The following is a 21,772-nucleotide window of genomic DNA, read 5'->3' as shown; positions in this document are numbered from 1 at the left end:
CCCAGAAGATCTTTATATCCTCTGTTCCTAATCCTGAGATGTGAATATAAGACATGGAGGGAGACACAGTTAAGGGGTTAACTAGAAGGACTTGACACCTATTCTTATTTTTGAGCTTTTGCTGGAGGGAAAAGGTTACCAAGCAGGACTCAATACCTAGGTTCCTGTTTGCTTTGGGACTTTAACTGTAGGGAAGAAGGCTCTTAGCAAGAGCTGAAACTTAACTCTATGTGTATTGTGGCTTTGGCTGCATGTGAATGCCATGTAGAACCAGACAAAGCCATGTATTGTATGAGGCTTTTAGTTACAGGTAGGAGACACATAATTGAACCTACATCTAAACATGTGTGGAGAATTAGTTGATTGGGAAGATATCAGTAACTGAAACCCAGCTCATGTGTATGTGTATTCATACCTAACAGGCCAAAAAATGTAGCCATGTGTATATCTGTGTGCATACATGGACCTTTGTCCATAGCACAACCCAACTGGTTGCCATGACAGCATGCTTGCCTCTGTATAGGAATCTATGTATCTGTGCTTCTGTTCTATTTCTGTCTCCCTCCCTCCCACGCCATCTCTTTTCAATCTCCTGGGGTGTGTGTGTGTGTGTGTGTGTGTGTACATGAATGCATGTGTGCATGTTCCTAGTGTGGCTCTAGGGACAGGTATACATGTATCTGAACATGTGAGGATTTGTAAAAGAAGATGTTACTGTGAGGATCTGAACCATAGCTGTGTAAGAGAGCCTTTGGTTGTAGGGAGGTATACCCAGCAGACCCTAGCACCAGGGGTGTGTGTGTGCATGCATGGATGTGACTTTGACTATAGGGAATAAGAACTTACCAGGACCCTATACCTAGAAGTGTTATGGAGATCTTTGTCTATAGGGCAATATCTTGAATGACATGAAAGTCAATTTAGGGCTCTGAATGGGGTTAGATACCTAGCAGAACCAGCTACCTAGCCATGTGTTCAGAGACCTAAATTGACTTTCACATTATTCAAGATATCGCCATGTACACAAACATCCACATCCCTAGGTATGGGGTCCTGGTAAGTTCTTATTACCTACAGTAAAAGTGATATACGCTCATGTACACACACACACACACACACACACACACACACACACACACACACACACCCATAGTGCAAGGATCTGCTGGGTATACCTCCCTAAAGTCACAGGTTCTCTACACACACTGGCTAACATCCATTTCACTGCTTTCCAAGGATCGATGTCTTCCATGATATCAGGTTCCAAGGAAAACTGACTAAATCACCTCACATTCACAGATGTAATCCAAAGTGCATTACAATCCACAACAACAGATTTTAGGTTCATATTCACTGCAGGTGAAAACACCACACCAAACTTTATAACCCCTCACAATACACACACACACATACACACACACTCACACACACACACACACACACACACACACACACACACACACACACACTGTTCCATATAACATCATAATTACCACCTGTGCTCCATACATACTATTGATAAGTTACTGCTGGACAGCACCCTGGTCCCCTGCACAGACCAGTATATCTCAGGTCCCTACTGCTGGAACTCAATACACATTACTGTGTTCATAAGACATTACAGAACATCTTGCTAATGCTCTGGAAATCAATCATTTCAGTATCAGGAGCTTCTACCACTATCTTACTAGATACCCTCAATCCTACTGCCAAACCCACTCAGGCACTGCTATTTATCAGGTCCACAAGATAATCCATCCCCTGCCACCGTAGCTTGGTTTCAGGTTTCACTGGACACCTTGTTGAGCCCTTATGCACTACTGTGTATCAAATTGTTCAATCCTGCAGTCTTGAGACTTATGTATGACATAGTTGGTATCAGCAACGCTAGACACAGAGGATAGATAGTACATGGGGCTTTGTACTGGAGGTGTCCTGATGACTCTAGTACATTTGGGGGTGTCATGGGTGGGGACATCTGGCTAGCACAATTACTTGCATGGGTGTTGGAGCACAGCAGCTGAGGACAACATATCTGGCACGTCCTGAATCCTACTGGTGTGTGTTGACTAGAGTGGTAGGAGAGGGTCATATAGAACAGGCACCTAGTAGTGGATGTGGAGTGGCTATGTCAGAGGACAAGTGTGAGGGCAAGGCCAAATATATAGAAGTATATGTGATACGGGGGAAGCAAGTGTTCCCAGGTCCTGACACCTAGCAATGCAGAGGCATGTGGAATGGACAGCACAGGTTGGTCCCTGGCATGGATTGAGCAGCAGCAGCTGGCTGAGATGTTTCATGTGGGTGATATGTAGCAGCATATCTGAATCAGTGGACACTTGCAGCTCTGGCCTTCCTGTTCTCCATGAGCAACAGCAAGACACACCAGGTCCAAAGAGTCCTATATGTCTCCCATCTTAAACCTCTTCCCTCTATTGGCTTCGGGTATTTGGGAGCCAAAATGGTGCTGACTGTCAGAGCTGGAATTAATCACCAAGGCTTGAATAGTGATCATTTTCGACCTCTACCCCTTCTGCTTATGCAGTAATTATTAGAGTTGCATGGATGGAAGAGAGTGTATGTTAAAGCACTTCTACTTGTTAATCTCTAGGTAGTACAGGGATGTGTTGTCTCCTGGGGTGTGTTAGGAGTCAGGTTCCTTGTAGGTGCCCTAGGGAGGCTTTTGCTCCAGCCATTGTCTGGTTCTTGATTTTCTTAAGGATTTCGTTTGCACAGTTCATCTTCTACATTTTCTCTGATCATCCTACTTATGAGACAAATTCATATATGCCTCTTCTTTAACATGTATATAAAAATTATATCGTGTGCATTTGGAGACACAAGTAACTTTGTTGACTGTGTTCTGTTTTTCAATGGATTTTCTAATATTTGCTTTAACACAATTCAACATTTTTTGACGGCAGCTCACTTTTTTGTGCCTTGATTTCCCTGGTTGCCTTTGACAAAATTAGCTGGCCTGATTTCGGTGGGTCTATTGCTAGACTATGTGCTCAGTCATATCTGTCCAGTCTCTGTTCTTTTTCTGGAGCACTTCCTCTAACTCTGAGACAATGTGGGAAGGGATGGAATGAGAAGGGCCGGGTAGGGAGGAATCTCGTCTTCATTCTGTCAGATCTTCTAGGTTTAGGACCAGCTGTTTGCTCCATTTGGTGTTTGGCCATCGAAGTGGTTTTGCTGAGCATATAGATGATGTATAAAAAGGATGTATGCAGTGCTGCTGAGACTACATGTCTCAGGGTGGAGTGGTGCCCAAAGGAGGCTCCCTCTTTCTCTGAAAAGAAGGTAGATGGGGCAATGAGAGGAATGATATGTAAGGCCCTGACTGGGAGCACAGGAAAGAAGGTGGCTGTGATCAAAGTGTAAAGTGTATAAAAAATGAACTGTTGAAGAAAAGAACAGTGACTAGGCAGGCATAAGGGTTCAGGTCAATTTGTATTTCTCTCAGCCATGTGTGAAAGTGTTCTGAATACCAATTCAAAGCTGATTTTGGAATTGTACTGAAACACTTTAGTACTTTTTGACTGTGAATATTATCTACCCAACACCACTAAGACATGGCCCAACAGAACGCCCTCAATTTCACCATCTTCCTGTAAGTGGTCCTTGGGTCCATGGCCACTGGCCTTCTCAGGAGATCCAGTCTAGACAACAGACATGGAGGCACATTCACTTGCTCAGGCTCTGCGGAGACACATACTTCATCTGCTCAGGAGTGATTCCTTGAATATCTGTGAGAATAGAGAAGCATAGGTGAGAGTTGTTCACAGCCAAAATGCAAACTATCTAAGATGGGCAGTGAATCGGCTATATCTACCCAGTGGGTGGTTTCACGAAGAGATCCTCCTGTAGAGTGCCCAGATATGGTTGGAAATGTGGAGTGGTTGTGTGTAGTTGGATGGTAGAAGGGCATTTCATTGTCTTCCACAGCATGTCCTCCTGGTGTTGTGTGAAGCCTCTGAGCTCCTCTAGATCTCAGGCAATGACATGATACTCATTCATGAGACGTGTAGGTGGGAGATGCTCTCCACAGCCAGTGTCATAGTAATGTGTGCCACATCCTGAGGCAGGAATTTTCTGGGTACATGTTTCAAGATGTGGACAGACGTCTATCTACTAGAGAAGGCTCATTGAAGATACATGATGATGTTGCCAGAAACATTCACTGTCCTACCTAAGACTTGTGACTATTCAGATCACACAGCCTGTTCATTTTGGGTGGACTTCAGTACCCAATGAAGCAGGGATAATGTTTATTTTCCCCTTATGTGACTTACGTGATAAAGAACTCAATGGTTCTCTTCAGGAAATAATGTTTTCAGGGACTGGTCTGGCTTGTTTGCCTGCATCTGTCCCATAAACAGGAACTAGGAGAAAGGAATTAAGCAGTTTCCCAACATTCTATGTGGATTGGACACTGCATTTCCTATACCATCTTCTTTAACAATTTTCTAGATGAGTCAGAATGCAAGGACGGTGAAAGGATCTTTGACCACAGATCTTGTTCAGCAGAACCTGCAGATTAGAGAAGACAGAACATGGCCAGTGACTGTAGTGTACACAGTAAGACTACAAGGAAGTCAGTGTGCTTGTGGTCATTATGTCTGAGTCAAATATCTGGTTGGGTTTCTATAGTATATGAGCCAAACATACATTGTACAAAAGAGCAAGCTACGGATCATCTCTGGGACTCAGTTTTCTTCTCTGGGAGATGAGTATTACTGGCCTGTAATGTCATGTTTGGATAGGTCCTGGTTGAAATAGCTTGTGTTGACTACACCTGTCCAGGTGTCTCTCTCAGGCAGGCTGTGTGGAAAGGAAGGTGTTGAGTCTGTAAGCTTGGCCCTAAAGAGCTGACTTCTCTTCTCTCAGGTAACAGGCAGCAACGTGCTCCCTCTAGTGGCTGCAACACAAAATGTCCACTTTATACTCTTCTGGTCTCTTGGGCATCAACTCTGCACTGGGAAATTCACATACTTGGAATCAATGGCAAATGGTGGGGCCAAACATTCATTTCTGCTGTCTCTCCTGGGATTTCGTGACATGGCTACCTTACTAATGTCTTTTTTGCTCTGGTCTGGCTTTCCATAAGGTGCATCAGTATTGAAGACTACATTAGTGGTCACTAAAAGCAGACCAGCTATGGGCGAAGCAAAAAATGACCAATTGCCTCTTGGCTATCTTCTTCTGAAAGATCCCCGAATGGAGACCCTTACTCAAGTCTCGAGAAGTCGCAGACCCCAGACACAGAGAGACCATTTTGGATGTATACACAAAGGCGAGGTTTATTATGGAGATCTACTAAGGAGATCTCTGGGCCGACACGTATCACATGCAGGAGACAGAGGTGTTGACCCTGAGTGGCTGGGAGAAGGGCTTTTTAAAGGAAGAAGTCACAAACTCCAGGAGATGAGAGGATGTCAAAAGGAAATACCAAAAATGTCACAAGGGAAAACTCTCAAAATTACAAAATTGTTCTTAAGACTCTAGGACTTAAATGAGGGGAAAGGGCAAGCATTCTCCTGAGAACAGATCTTGATTGTCCTTTAGGGTAAATGTTTGTCAGTGTTGATGAGGCATCTGCATCTGAAACACATCTGGTTAGGCTTGGCCAGCCTGTTTCCTGGAATACTCTCTGCAGGACTCAATGGCTGGAGGGCACAACCGGGACTTGAACAAGTATCTATCACAGGGGCAGTACAGAACTCATTACTCATTTACTCATATCTGGTGATAGGGGGAGGGTCAGTGAGTCTCGATAGGTTCTCCTGCATTTTTAACAATCTGTCTTCCTGAGTCAGATCCTGTTCCTGAGTTTTGAGCTAATTTGAAACTCTATCTTTCATTTCTGGTAGGTTATTTGTACCCTAGCTCTGGAAGCCAATACAAATGCAGTAAAAGTCCAGTGGCAGTATGAATGTCAGGACATAGATGTGAGTGAAGATGTTTGCACTCTTTGTTTCAAAGTTTCCTCTTCAACTGTTTTAGTACAGAGAATCGCCTACACTAAGTTATCTCATGTTCCCTGAGAGCCACTCCTTAGTGTCTGTGTCTCTATCTCTCACTATCTCCCTCTGTCTTTCCATCACTTATCTTGGGATTGAAGGAACCCTTCCAGGGCATCCTCATGGTTGCTAACATGTAGTGCTAAGTTTAGACAAGATTCCAAGAATTTATCTTCTATTATCACTGTGCTCCTGGCTACGTAAACCCACCCCCTCAAAAGGGAAGCAGGATCCAAGTATTCCTACTAAAAAGGATTCCTATTTCCCTTCATTGCTGGCACTCCCCTGTTAGGAGACAGATACGGTCCTGATAAAACTCCCCACCGTGAGTCTCCTAAGCATACAGAAAAACTGAGGCAGCATGCAGTGAGCTATGACTTCTGTGATGGGAGGGATACGGGGATACAGGGAGGCTGCAAATGCAACATCAGAGAGGGGACCATGAGGAAAGAGGGATGGAGCTGGTCTTTCCTCATGTGGGAAATCTGATGAGAAAAGCAGAGAAATGAGTATTGCTGTAGTATTTCTGTACAGATTTGCCCAAAGAATTGGCACATTCATGGGCAGATTGGACATGGTATTGGCTCAAGGTACACTCTGAAAACAATGCTGTGAGAGGGTAGGCCTGGGCCATGTTTCCTTCTTAAATATGGTTTCCTGTGGAGAAAACACTCATAGATGGTTTACCTGGTCCTGTGTTGGATAGAGGCCTCTATATTGGGTAAATCAGTAAATGGACACAGACTCTATGGATTTCCTACAGGATTCTTCATTCTGTTCTCTCGCTCTACAGCAGGAAACCCCATGTCTCACAATATATAGGGCTCATCCCTTCAAACAAGGAGGATATATGAACCATGCAAAACATTAGTTCTCCACCCTCCATTTTCAGCAAAAGTTAATGGAGTTCATGCTGCCTCTGCAACCTGTGCTTCTCATCCTCGGAGGTCCATCTTGAGCTCAACTATGATGGTTTACAAAGAGCTAAAAGCTTCTGGGGAACGGCATTATGAAATCAGATTTTTGAATGTGTATACCCATCCATGGAAAACATTTAATGTTTCAATGGAATAAGACAAATTTTAAAAGAAAATATAATGAAAAAATTATATGAAGATGATATAGGAAGAAAACTCCACATAACCAGCCTCAATTATGAAATTTTGACATTTTTCAGAGACAGATAAAGATCAGGAGGACTGTGCTGTGTGTCACAAGCTTTCCCCAAGGACAGAAATGGCTTGTTTTCACTCAATAGAAGTTTGGTGGTTAGGAACCTGAACATAAATGACAAAGCTCTAAGGATATGGAATAGGACGGGGTCTCCCTAACATGTTCGACAATTCTTATGTGGAGAGTTTACCTGTCCCATCACAGACGTTCCATGAGGTATTGTACAGTGCTTTGGGTGATGCAGAACTCAGATTCTTACATCCCAATCTCCACATTAGCCTGCCAGGATCAACACGTTTCAGTGGTTTAAAACTCAATCCAAAGTGGTTTGACAAGCAAAGACAGCACTGTGGGACCCATGAAATCCAAACTAGTCATGAAAGTCAGCAACTGATCAGACTGTATCTTGGTGTTGAATCAGGAGAACAAGAGTCTTTCCTCTACCATAGATGACCATGAAGTGAAAGCTGTGCTTTCAATAATAAATGACAGGTACCAGTTGTCTCAGTGACCCACCTTATGTCTTCATCTATGACCACTTGGCTCAGATGGAAAGAATTCTGTCGACAAGACTGGCTAGGTAGTCTACGGTATCCTGAAGTTGTCACTTTGAGGTCATGTGACTTATGCCCAGAAGGCAGCTAAGGGATCCTGTGAAAGCAGGCAAGGTAAGAGAGTCACACTCTGAGGCCTATATCCAAATGGTGTCAAGCATGACACACAACGCCTATCCCACTGGCTTCTCTCCACAGAAGTATTCTAGACTGAATTCCCACCATCAGGTGTCCACTCCCATGGGAACATAGACTTCTATTCTGAAGGTTACATTTGAGGTTGGTTTGCTCACTGTTCCTAGTCGACCCTGGATGTCAGTGCCTCCAGCTCAATTCCTGGCCATGCACAAATGATGAAAGCTCAGGACTGGAATGGTTCTACATGGAAAGATTACAAGAATTTATTATTGCTGCTGTACCCATGTACAATCCTAGCATACAAGATGCAGTGCCATGGAAGATCTCACTGAGTTTTGGAACCACCAATTCTACATTATGATTTACAGAACAAAAAAAATGCTATGTACTAAGTTCTTGTCTCAAAAAATAAAAACTAAATGTTAGGACAAGAAATTTCACTGTCCCCTTTAAAGAATTAAAAAGAAGCCCATCCATTCAACAGCTCTAGCTTCCATGATGTGCAATAGAAACACAAGCTGACCCTGGTTGATGCCATGAAAGTCAAAATTACTCTCAACCACTATGAACTCAGCTTTCTGTTCTGTTGACACAGGACTCACCAGATGATACAGATTCTAGGAAGTATTGACAGCCAAACTTCCCATCATCCTGTTGGGAAGAAGATTTGACCAATGCTGTCAATGTGCCCAGGGACAGCTGGGCAGAATGGAAGCTGGATGCCAAGTATAAAGGAGCAGGCAGTTCCTGCCTTACCACAGCTCTGTCGTCCCTCATGTTCCCATTGGTTGTCAGTAAACAGTCAACAATTTCCCTAGGAGAAGGCGATGCTGGCATAAACCACCTTCTGTGTTCCTTCCTTCACTATATGAAGACCAGGCTTCGGACACTCATGGTCTACAGCACACAGATACTTACTGGACTCCATCTTACTTTCAGCTGCATGATTCACTCACCTTAGGCCTCTGGATTCTCTGTGAAGCTCGGTTGCCAGGTCAACCCTGAGAGTTTCTCCTTCCCTGAAATGTGTCCTGAAAAACACCTCACAGAAACATTCATTCCATTCTCCATACCCCACCAGGGGCTGACATCTACAATTCCATGATCACCATTGTTCTTGTCTAAGCCTGGATTCTTGATTGGCAGTAGATACAATCCAGTACCATGGCTGCTGGCCTCTTAGAGGCAATATCTGGCATCAGGCTCGGTAATACCTATTTAACTTGCCATTGTTGAGCAAAACAAACATAGCTCAAATGATAGTTATGAATCAGTCCATGAGACGGGAGAATGATAAAAGATTCTTCAAACATGACATGGGAGGAAACGTGGAAGGCCTGGATGAAAGAGGCTGTGAAGAAAAAGACACAGGTACCAGATGAGACGTAGTCTGCATAAGACAAGAGCAGCAGACTCCCCAGTGCCACACCCTCCATCAGTCGCCCCAAACAGGAGAGTATTTATTGGGGCAAACTCCTACTTCTGTACCTTGACACATGTCAGTAACCATCAGAGCAGGACCACTTCACATGGTGTGCAGTGTCCTCACAACTCACATTGTCTGCGGTGGACAATGGTTCCTAGTCTTTCTTCATCAAACTCCTGCCCGAGACCACACATTCCCTCATTTCTGCTTCATCACTGACAGGAAGTGTCCCAGCACACTCTTGCTTTGTCCCTCTCCATGTCCACTCATTTCTTCTTTTCCCTATTCCTCCCTCTTATCTCCCTTTGTGTATCCGCAGCTCCAACAGTTCACTCGGGGTTAATGGCCTTCTTCCACAGAACCTTCAGAAGGGAGCTTGGGTATGATGAAGTGAACAGAGTGGAGTGGAGCCTGAGAACTACATGGATGTCTGCTTTGTTTGCAGAGGCCACTGTTCTAGATGCTCTCAAAGCCTTTTTCCACAAACATGACAAAACTAGGGACATAGAATTTTATCAGGTCACAGCTGCATGTGACTACTTAGGGAAATCTAGCAAGCAGGGCAGGCGCTCCAGGGAGGTGAAGGGTTTAAACACCGTAGCTGAAACTGTATATTTGGAGGATGGGTGCTATGACCTGTAGCCCTGGTATATTTTTACACAGCACCTCCAATATCTGACTTGCGTCCCTCTTGTTGCACATACAACACCAAAGGCATAGCTCAACTATGCCATTTCACTTTCCCCTCAAAAGAAACAAAGAATCCTGAAGGGCCTGTTATTGACATTGAAGACAGGACTTCCGGAGTCCTGAGCAGGATAGGAACCAACTGACTTTACAGGACTATACCTTTTTCCTGCCACTTGACAGCTCAGGAGCATAGAACAGGATGATGCTTCAAGGCAGCTTCCTACTTGTCTGCCTTGACTCATGCAAGGAGCCATCCAAGCAGGCCCTCTTCTCCTCATCGTTGGCCAGGCTGATCTAGTTACATGCTGTACCTCTCAGGAACTCTATTCCTACTCTTGATTGCCCCAAGCTCCTGCCTAGTCCAAAACAAGCATCTCTTTCATGGCACTTTTTGGACAGGAAGTTCCTAAGGACAGAATCTATTCCTCACACTACACCCTCTCATTTCTGTTTCCCATTCCATCCCATTTGCCAATTGTTCCGCTTACCTCCTTTCACCTGTTTTCCTCCTTCCAGGGGACTTCCATGGTTCTTGCAGGCCTTTCCAAAGGACAGTCACAAAATAAGATGGAGGGTATAAAGTGACCAAGATGACACTCGTCCTCCTCAGGACTGAGTAAGTCCTGTCTTCAATGTCCATGACAGAGGCCTTGTCATGAGACAGGTCATTCCTGCCTGTAGAGGCCTCTGTTTTAGATGCTGTAGGCACTGGTCCTATAGCATGTCCAGAGCTGGGGAGGTGGAGCCTCCCCCGCTAGATGTTCCTTATGCGAACCTTTCTGTCCACGAAGCAGTGCTGGGGCTGGAGGAAACTGAAGGAGCTGCACACTGAAAGTTCAGACCCAAGAGCTGGAGAGGGACACAGAAGCGTGTAGCCCTGGGTTGGAGGAACACAGCAGCCTGGGGTTCTGTCCTGACTTTCTGCTGTGGCATCACTCCTCAATAGGGCCGGAATTCTATTAATTCATTTCAGTTTCCCCACTTCAAAGCAAAAGAAATATGAAAGTGCATCTATTACTGACCGTGACAGAGGTAGGACTTATTCAGCACTGAACTCACCTGATCTGCCATAGCTCTCACCTTCCTCCTTCCTCTATAAAATTTCTCCCCTTTAGCTAAACTGTCCTCTATCTCTTTCAACCCAATGTGCCCCATGCTATGCTATCTGCTTGTGACTCAACCCTCTAGACATTTAAATGAGGGTAAAGCTGTGGAATTGGGCCATTTAATGTGCTAGACATCTTATATTTTTGCCGTATTAGAGGGTCCATCTTATCGTTTGCAGAGGATATTAAAAGGCATATCCTAACTGCACAGGAATTGTGAATCTGGGTAGCCAGTCCAGCTGTGTTTTCTAAGGGACTTCACTATCCCATCTTTTCTTTGTTGCACCTAACACAGGGATTCAGGCTCACCATGGGGAGGGCAGACAGCAGCAGCAGCAGCAGGCTTCCAGGAAACGGAAAATTCGCTTCTTCATCAGCTTCCAGCCCCTAAGTGGCCTAGAAGCAGAAGCTATGGGTCCAACTTGGGGCTGGTCCCTGGAAATGTCGAGCTCTGGGGATGGTTCTTCTTCAAAAAAGCCCATGTTCACAAACCCTGTGGCTGTTCCATCCTGGGCTGATAATGGAGAGAAGTGTTCGCCACGTAGGCTGTCCATAGAATTTCTGTTGACTGCAATGTCCTCTGTAGCAGTATTAGTGATGTTAACTGCCAGAGAATATCCTTCTGGTACTGGGTCATCTGAACAGGGCATTAGGTCCACGGAGGAGTATTTGGTGAGCATGGGGTACCTTCTGCAACTCTCGCCTCTTTCTTCCACACCATCCTCCTGAAAGTGACTCTTGCCAGCTTCTATACGGGTTGAAGGAACAGGTTCACTCGCTCTCCTCTTCAAAGCTGGAAGTAGGCTAAGGGCACCTGCAGGGCTGCTGTTTGCCCAGGGCTTCTCCACTTGTTGATGGCTGTCCTCACAGTTCAGCTGGTATTTTAAAATATTAAAGGTTGCCATTACTTCACCTTTGACTTGCCTGTGTGTTAGGGATGACACAATCTCTTCACAGGTATAACCAATGGTGCACATTGTGTTCACGATCCTGGGAAGTATTCCTTTTGTGGCAAGCAGCCTATGTTCTTGAATGGGGCCCAGCCACGGTCGTTCCACCAGCTGATATATTGTCAACCTGTACCAGGTGGGGACCATGAGTAAACGTGCAATGATGATGTGACACGGTTTTGACAAGTGGTAAGGAATGGGACACATCGTAGTAGTGATGAGCCTGTGCATATCCTCAGTGGTAGCTTCTAGATATGGAAAGTGCCCAGTGACCAGAACATAGAGGACGATGCCCAAGCTCCACATGTCACCTGCCAGCCCATCATAGGGTTTCCTTGCCAAGATCTCTGGGGCCCAATAGAGCAAGGAGCCACAGATCTCCTCCAGCATCTGCCCTTCTGTAATTTTAATTGCCATACCAAAATCACAAAGCTTTGCATTTCCTGCCGCATCGACCAGAATGTTTTCTAATTTAATATCGCGGTGTGCTATGCGTCTTTGGTGGAGGAAGTGAACCGCCGACACCACCTGCTGGAAAATAGGTCTGGCCTCCTCCTCTTTCATACAGCCCAGTGATCTGAGGCAGCTCTCAAGGTCCTCTCCTGCCACATATTCCATGATAATGTAACTTGCTGTCAGTGTGTCGATCATGTGAAAAAATCGAACAATGTTTCTGTGTTCTAAAGATTGAAGGAGTTCCACCTCCAAAGTGATGTCAGCCACACTGTTGATGTTTTTATCAAGGACCTTGACAGCCACCCTTGTGCCTGTGGGAAGGTGACAGGCAAGTTTCACCTCTCCATATGAGCCAGAACCCAGAGATAGCAAGATCCGGAAATCTTTTTCAAGGATGTTCACTTCTGTGTGGCCGGCCATGATGCTTGCTTCAAGGTCAAACACCTAATCGCATGTGTTAATCCAGGAACATACAAGGCTAGAAATAAAAATGAATGCAAGTTTGGAATGAAGGCTTACAACTAAGAATTCTCTGTCATGAAACCTAAGATATCCCAAACCACCCAATGATGCACCTCAAGGACATATAAATCCCAGAAGATCCCAACCAAAAACTGGTAGAGCAGGAGTCCTGGTAAAGAGCAGAAATGGTTCCAGTGAACTGGGCATGCAAAGGGAAATACTGACATGACATCAATAATGAGCTGGCACTCATTGATAAGTGGCTATTACCCAAATGCTTGAATTACCCTAGATGCCTAGAACAAATGAAACTCAAGACGGATGACCAAAATGTGAATGCTTCACTCCTTCTTTAAAAGGGGAACAAGAATACCCTTGACAGGGAATAGAGAGGCAAAGATTAAAACAGACACAGAAGGAACACCCATTCAGAGCCTGCCCCACGTGTGGCCCATACATATACAGCCATCCAATTAGACAAGATGGATGAAGCAAAGAAGTGCAGGCTGACAGGAGCCGGATGTAGATCGCTCCTGAAAGACACAGCCAGAATACAGCAAATACAGAGGCAAATGCCAGCAGCAAACCACTGAACTGAGAATAGGACCTCGTTGAAGGAGTCGCGGGGGACTGGAAGAGCTTGAAGGGGCTCGTGACCCCATATGTACAACAATGCCAAGCAACCAGAGCTTCCAGGGACTAAGCCACTGCCTAAAGACTATACATGGACTGACCCTGGACTCTGACCTCATAGGTAGCAATGAATATCCTAGTAAGAGCACCAGTGGAAGGGGTAGCCCTGGGTCCTGTTAAGACTGAACCCCCAGTGAACTAGATTGTTGGGGGGAGGGCAGCAGTGGGGGGAGGATGGGGAGAAGAACACCCATAAGGAAGGGGGTGGAGGGATTAGGGGAATGTTTGCCTGGAAACCAGGAAAGGGAATAACACTCGATTTGGCTCAGTGGTAGAGCGTTTGCCTAGGAAGCGCAAGGCCCTGAGTTCGGTCCCCAGCTCCAAAAAAAAAAAAAAAAGAAAGAAAGAAATACTCAAGTTAATAAAAAAAAAATGAGCTGGCTATTTTCAAGACAACCATGCAGTTAACCTGAGTTATCAATTGAGACTTCTACAGACTATAAAAAGAAAACAATGAGATGATTTTTTTAATTTAAAAATTACTCAATTATTATTCCTTGTACCAATATCAAAATTTACAGGGCAATACATCTGATGTAATAAAAAGAAAAAGAAAAGGTTACAACAAATGAAAGACCTCAGAAATATACATCTAATTGACACTCTTGCCTTAATCGGTGGCTGCACTATTTTGCAAACTGTGGTATGACAGTCCTGAACAAGAGGGGCTTCCTGTTTAAGCTGCAATGACTTCTCTGACTATAGATCGTCGTTCCTTCTCTGGCAGATTTTTACAGTTCCTCCACTGCATTCAGGATGAGTGTCTCAAAGGAGCCTACAGCTTTCCTGACGACTCCTCATTCTCTCTCCCACTAAGACTGTAGTAGAAAGTAGCCGTTTCTGTTTTATTTTAAAACCTTCTGCTGCCACATCCACCACTTCACCTCCAGAGTCGTAGGCACCACCATCGGGACTGCCTGAGCTTCTTCCAGCAAAACTGCCCCCCTTCATGGCTCCATAATTTGATGGCTGCTTCCCACTATAATTTCCAAAGTCATTAAACTTACCACCACTACCATAGCTACCTCAAGCAAAATTTCCTTCTTCATTGTAACCATCATGTCCTCCTCCACCATCACCATATCTACCACCTTGGTTTCCATAACCTCCTCTACTATTGTAGCCAGAACTGCTACCATAGCTGTCACCATCACCTCCAAATCCATTATATCTAACACCACCGCCACCATGACTATCTCTGATGCCACCACATTCATTACCGTAGCCTCATCTTCCACCAGTTTCCTCCACAACCCATCAAGTAGACAGATCCACCTCCATGACCTCTCTGTGATCCAGCAGACTGCATGTCTTGTTTACAAAGGGCCTTTCAGTTCACACTTATGCCCATTGATATTATAGTTTTTCTGAACAAGAATTGTGTCAACTGTGTCATGACCATCAAAAGTTATAAAAGCAAATCCTCTCTTCCTCCCACTCTGCCTGTTTCCATAACTTCTATGGTTTCAATCATGCCATACTTTTTAAAGTAGTCTGTCTGATTATATTCTGGGGTTTACTCTTTAATAACACCAACAAAAATTTTCTTCATTAAATGAGCACCAGGCTTTGCAGAATCCTCTTTAGAATATCTCTCTTTGGTTCCACAACACACCCAGCAACATGGTGTGGCTGACCACACATCGTGGTATATGCTTCTTTAACACAAGAATAGGTAATAAAAACAAAACCACTGGAAGGTTGTTTGAGCATCTCTCCTTACCACACAGTGTGTAATTGTGCTCCATTTCTCAAAATGTTCTCTTAAGCTATCATCTGTCAGTTCAAAGCTCAGACCACCAATAAACAGCTTGCTTCACTGCTCTGGTTCCTTTGGATAGTGGCTCTCCAATTTGAGACCAGACTCTCCTCTTCCAACTAGAGTGCAATATGGCTGACATGATGTTCTACAAATACTCTACTATGACTACAATCCAGATGATCTTTCAGGGATATTTCAAGTTTTATGCTTCCAGAAATAAGAATATACGAAAGGAGATTGTAGACCTGTGTGAATTTTGAAATAAGATGAAATAAAACACATAAACACAAGAATCATAAGCAACGAGTATTGAGTAGCAAAAATAGTAGCTGCCAAATATTCAAAGAATTCAAGAAGTGAGGGTCCAGAGAGCCAAATAACCTTATTAAAAAATGGGTTACAGAGCTAAACAAAAACATTCTCAGTTCAGGAATATTGAATGGCCAAGAAGCACCTAAAGAAATGTCCAACATCCTTAGTCATCAGGGAAATGCAAATAAACACAATCCTGAGACTCCATCTCACATCAGTCAGAATGGCTAAGACCAAAAATTTAGGTGAAACCAGATGCTGGTGAGGATGTGGAGAAAGAGAAACACTCCTCCATTTTTGGTGGGATTGCAGACTGGTACAACTACTCAGGAAATCAATCTGGAGGTTCCTAAGGAAATTGGACATTGTACTACCTGAGGACCCAACTAAACCACTCCTTGGCATATACTCAAATGATGCTCCAACATACAACAAAGACACATGCTCCACTATGTTCATAGCAGCCTTATTTATACTATCCAAAAGCTGGAAAGAACCCAGATGCCCTTCAACAGAGCAATGGATTCAAAATATGTGATACATCCAGAAAGACATACATGGTATGCACTCACTATTAGCCCAAATGCTTGAATTACCCTAGATGCCTAGAACAAATGAAACTCAAGACGGATGATCAAAATGTGAATGCTTCACTCCTTCTCTAAAAGGGGAACAAGAATACCCTTGACAGGGAATAGAGAGGCAAAAATTAAAACAGACACAGAAGGAACACCCATTCAGAGCCTGCCCCACATGTGGCCCATACATATACAGCCACCCAATTAGACAAGATGAATGAAGCAAAGAAGTGCAGACCGACAGGAGCCGGATGTAGATCGCTCCTGAGAGACACAGCCAGAATACAGCAAATACAGAGGCGAATGCCAGCAGCAAACCACTGAACTGAGAATAGGACCCCCGTTGAAGGAATCAGAGAAAGAACTGGAAGAGCTTGAAGGGGCTCGAGACCCCATATGTACAACAATGCCAAGCAACCAGAGCTTCCAGGGACTAAGCCACTACCTAAAGACTATACATGGACTGACCCTGGACTCTGACCTCATAGGTAGCAATGAATATCCTAGTAAGAGTACCAGTGGAAGGGGAAGCCCTGGGTCCTGCTAAGACTGAACCCCCAGTGAACTAGACTGTTGGGGGGAGGGCAGCAATGGGGGGAGGGTTGGGAGGGGAACACCCATAAGGAAGGGGAGGGGGGAGGGGGATGTTTGCCCGGAAACCAAAGAATTATTATTAAGTATTAAATAAATTTAAAAAAAATATGTGATACATCTACATAACAGAGTACTACTCAGCTATCAAAAACAATGACTTCATGAAATTCTTAGGCAAATGGAATGAACTGGAAAATATCCTGAGTGAGGTAACCCACTCACAGAAAAATATACATGGTGTGCATCCATTGATAAGTGGATATTAGCCAAAAAGCTCGAATTACCCAAGATAGAATCCACAGGCCACAGGAAGCTCAAGAAGAAGGATGACCAAAATGCAGATGCTCCCACTCCTTCTTAAAAGGGGGAAAATATTCATAGGAGGGGATATGGAAGCAAATTTAGAGCAGCGATTGAAGGAATGGCTGTTCAGAGGCTTCCCCACATGTGGCCCATGTATATATAGCCACCAAAACTAGATAGGATTGATGAAGCTAAAAAAAATGCGTGCGGAAAGGGACCGGATATAGATCTCTCCTGAGAGACACAGTCAGAGCATGTCCAATACAGAAGTCAATGCTAGCAGCAAACCACTGAACTGAGAACAGGACATCCTTGGGGGGAATTAGAGGAAGGATTGAAAGAGTTGAGAAAAAGTGAAAGAAAGAGTTGAAGGAGCTTGCAACCTCATTAGAACAACAATGTGAACCAACCAGAGCTTCGAGGGACTAAACCACTACCAAAAGATTAGACATGGACTGACCCAGGGCTCCAACTGCATAAGAAGCAGAGAATAGACTTGTTGGTGCACTAGTGGAAGGAGAAACGTTGGTCCTGCCAAGGTTGGAACCCCAGTGCAGGGGAATTTGGGGATGATGGGATAAGAGGGGGTGGATGTCGGACAACACCTATATGGGGGATTGGGAGGGCATGGGAGGTTATGGGCCAGAAACCACGAATGGGAATAACATTTGAAATATAAATATAGCAATATATCTAATAAAAAAAAGACAAAAATAAATCAAAAAAATTATTATTTGTTAACTTTTACGTATCAACTGCCTGTAACATAAGTGTTTACCCAAAGTAATAAACTCGTGTTTTAGATGAAAAAAAGAAATAAAATAAAAGAAACTCAAAAAAAAAAACAAAAACAAAAACAGTACTCCCAACAATCTGAGGCCCGCCCCCGTGGATTACCCAAATGTGTAAAAACATTGGAGAAAAATATATACCAGAGTTACAGAAATTATGTCATGAACGAGAAAGCAAAGGACTACATCCAAACTCATGTCTGTTAGTATTGCCCTCTTCCTCCAACCAAATAATCACGATGGAAAAGAAAGCATAAGCTAGCTCCCTTCCTTGGTGAACATAAACATGAAAATTGTAAATGAGAGCCCTCGGTATTTCACATCCATTTCAACAACAGACTACAGAGCCCTTCATTCACAATCAAAATGGCCTCATTGAGGAGCAGTAGGACAATTTGTATCAAAAATAAATTGAACAACAGCAAAGCCTGTAAGGAGTGACTGGGGAAGAGTACATGTAGTAAGCACTGTGACAGTGAACTGTTGACGGACGAGGAAAGTCGCTGCACATACACAAATTTTTACTTGAAAGAAAGCAGTTCCACAAGCAGAAATGGGCTACATTTTTGTCTCTTGTGCTTCAGGAGAAAGGAGAAGCCTGAGTACAAACACATGGTGGACAGAATGTGGTGTTCAGGAGATAATGATCAAAGTCCACTCTACACAAGCCTTGGGGTTCCCAGAGAATGAACCACCAATCCAAGAGAGATCATGGGCTAGACCTAGGTGCCCCGACTCCCTGTGCACAAATATAGCATAAGTACAGCTTGGTCTTCATGGGTGTTCCCAACAACTGGAGAAGGATTGGGAGAAGATATATGAGGGGGTATTGGGACGTGAGGTAGGCTGATATTGGTATGTATAAAATAAAATATAATGGCTTGTTTATTTTTTTATCTTTATTAACTTGAGTATTTCTTATTTACATTTCGATTGTTATTCCCCTTTCAGGTTCCCGGGCCAATATCCCCCTCCCCTTCTCCATTGGTTTCCCCTCCCCATCCTCCCCCCATTACCACCCTCCCCCCAACAATCACATTCACTGGGGGTTCAGTCTTGGCAGGACCAAGGGCTTCCCCTTCCACTGGTGCTCTTACTAGGCTATTCATTGCTACCTATGAGGTTGGAGCCCAGGGTCAGTCCATGTACAGTCTTTGGGTAGTGGCTTAGTCCCTGGAAGCTCTGGTTGGTTGGCATTGTTGTTCATATGGGGTCTCGAGCCGGTACTTTCTCTGATTCCTTCAACGGGGGTCCCATTCTCAGTTCAGTGGATTGCTGCTAGCATTCGCCTATGTGTTTGCTGTATTTTGGGTGTGTCTTATTGATAATATATTTATAATACTTTTAAGTGCAATATAAATTTAGTGTAGTGTATTATACTTGTTTTATAATCACAATATATATTATGATATTACAATTTCAGCCTGTAATAATTTGTAGTCATAAAATAGTATATTTATAGTTTCAAATAACAAAATACTTTGATATATAATATAAGCAATTACCATAAATATCATATTATATAACATATAACATATATGTCACAACTAATATATATCCTGTGTACCATACATATTGAGGCTAAGTATGCTTGCAGACAGGAGTCTTGCACAGTTGTCCTCTGAGAGACTCCACCTACCAACTGACTCAGACAGATGGAGACACCTGCAGCGAACAGTGGATGAAGATTGGGGACTCCTGTAGAATAATGGGGGAAGGACTGTGGGGACCCAGAGAGAATAGGAACCCTACAGGAATACCAACAGAATCAACTAACCCTTGAGAACCCTTGGGGTTCTCAAAGTCTGAACCACCAACCAAAGAACATATACAGTTGAACCTAGGCCTCGCCTCCACATATGGAGCAGATGTGTGTAGCTTGATCTTCATGTGGGTCATGAACAACTGGAGTGGGGGCCATCCCAGAAGCTGCTGCCTGTGCATGAAAAATGTTCTTCTAGCCCCGGGTGCTTTGTCTGTGTCCGTGGGAAAGGATACATCTAAGCCTGCAGAGACTTGATATGCCAGGGTGGGTGGATACCCTGGGGGCCCACCCACTGAAAGGGGAAGGGGAGAGGATGGGAGGCAGGATTGTGGGAGGAAGTGATCAGGAGGGGGACAGTGAGCAGGAGGTAAAGTGAATACGTTGAAAATAAGAAAAATATATGTTTTATACAAGGAAAAGGTAAGGAAGGAAATTACAAACTTGGTTTTCAAAATGAAAATTAGGTCATAATTAATGAAGAAACAGATACCATAGGTAAGTTAACCCTAGAAGAAAATCCAACAATACTAAGAAAGGCTTCTTAGACATCTAGTTCTGCCATGTTCCGTCACTGTCCACAGGAGGCCACCTCTCTGAAGGAAATGGGAGCAGGGGGCCCGTGGGGACTTTGGGAGACAGAGGAAGCAAGGGGAAACCTTGGAGGAGTGAGTGAGGTGAGGATGCTGTTAGGAGGTTTGGAATGAGAGAAGAATCAAAGAAAGTAAAAATATAAATGTGAATATAAACTTACGTTTACATGAATATAACTATGAAAGACCAAACACAAACCCCAAGAGCAAAACCAACAAACTGTGAAACAACTCCTCAACAACTAACAGCAATGATTGGCAAGAAGTTCAGTACTCTGTGAAACTGAGGGAAGGCACACTTTCCACCTCTTTTCATCATCAGGAAACATATGAGATGAAATAACTTTGTCAGGGCAATGTTTCAGGAAAACGAGTGGAACTAGAGAAGTGTGACTTCAAACACGCCGATCCCACAAACACAAGTGTCTCATTTTGTTTCCTACAGGCCATGAGTAGGCAGGGGGATTGCACCCTTGAGCTATGGGAAGTATTTGTGACATCCAATGGAAGGGAAATGAAGTAAAGCCAATAAATAGAATCCAAAGGCAGGACAAGCAAGATGTGTGAAGTCATGATGATTTCCTCATTGTGTACAGTTAATACAGACCACCAAAGGTGTAAAATAGACAGAAACAAAGGCAAACAGGACGAGTAAATGAACTTGATCAAAGGAATAGCAGTTGAAATGAAGAAAAAGAACATAAAAGTATCCTTAAAACCCAAACCAAGAATGTAAATAAATAAAAAGTAAATGAACGCCAAATGCCAAAGCCCAAACTGAAAACCTAGGAAACAAACTCACTATGTTCAGATCCAACAAGTTGAGGAAAAGGCCAAATCTGTGAGAAGCAACTGAGTCCAACTGCTCTCTCACAAACCAACTGCCTCTCTGAAGCACAAGGACAGAACCCAGCCTTAGAGAGAACCCTGCTATTGGCTGGTATCTAACATTCTAGCAGTCTCATTATGATGTCACATGCAATAGGCCAATCAGAGATCTGATGGTTTTTTTAATGTATTTCCTCTCACATTCTTGACCCCAACTTCTGTAATGCTGTTTCCTTGTGATTGTGATCAAATGCAGACAAGGATCTACTTATAGGAGCAAGGTTTTATTTAGCCTCAGATCATCAGGAAACATAATTCACCATAATGGGAGCCGCCAATGCCATGCAGATCAGCATAGCTGTGCAGTTGGTTCCATGGCATTTCCAATCCCGGACGTCCTCTGTCATGTCCCTGTCTTTTCTATGTAGCACTAGCGCAAATCTTAAGTCTGTTTCTCTCCTCAGTCAGTGTGACCTCCTCAGTCTGCACAGGCTATGCAGACCTTGAACATGAACCCAGAAAGGCAGGAGGAGCAGACCTTGAGCTGTAGGTTTCATCAGACAGAACAGCAACACCTG

The 21,772-nt window shown here is 43.9% G+C and overlaps 1 protein-coding gene across 1 annotated transcript; it reads right to left on the bottom strand.

Moving 5' to 3' along the window:
* Positions 1 to 3,434: 3,434 nt before the first annotated feature.
* Positions 3,435 to 21,274, bottom strand: LOC148003345 (putative sperm motility kinase W). Its single transcript, XM_087568401.1, has 6 exons — positions 21,169 to 21,274; positions 11,420 to 12,994; positions 10,493 to 10,985; positions 7,713 to 9,239; positions 4,296 to 4,533; positions 3,435 to 3,749 (listed from the first exon to the last, which is right to left on the bottom strand). Exons 2-3 carry the CDS (start codon positions 12,934 to 12,936, stop codon positions 10,964 to 10,966), a joined length of 1,539 nt encoding a protein of 512 aa, XP_087424527.1. The 5' UTR covers positions 12,937 to 12,994; positions 21,169 to 21,274; the 3' UTR covers positions 3,435 to 3,749; positions 4,296 to 4,533; positions 7,713 to 9,239; positions 10,493 to 10,963.
* Positions 21,275 to 21,772: the final 498 nt, after the last annotated feature.

Source organism: Rattus norvegicus, chromosome 9 (genome assembly GCF_021556685.1).
Source record: "Rattus norvegicus strain SHRSP/BbbUtx chromosome 9, alternate assembly SHRSP_T2T, whole genome shotgun sequence".
Lineage (NCBI taxonomy): Eukaryota > Metazoa > Chordata > Mammalia > Rodentia > Muridae > Rattus > Rattus norvegicus.
Note: the sequence above shows the minus strand (reverse complement) of the source record. Positions and strands in the feature narration are given on the sequence as shown.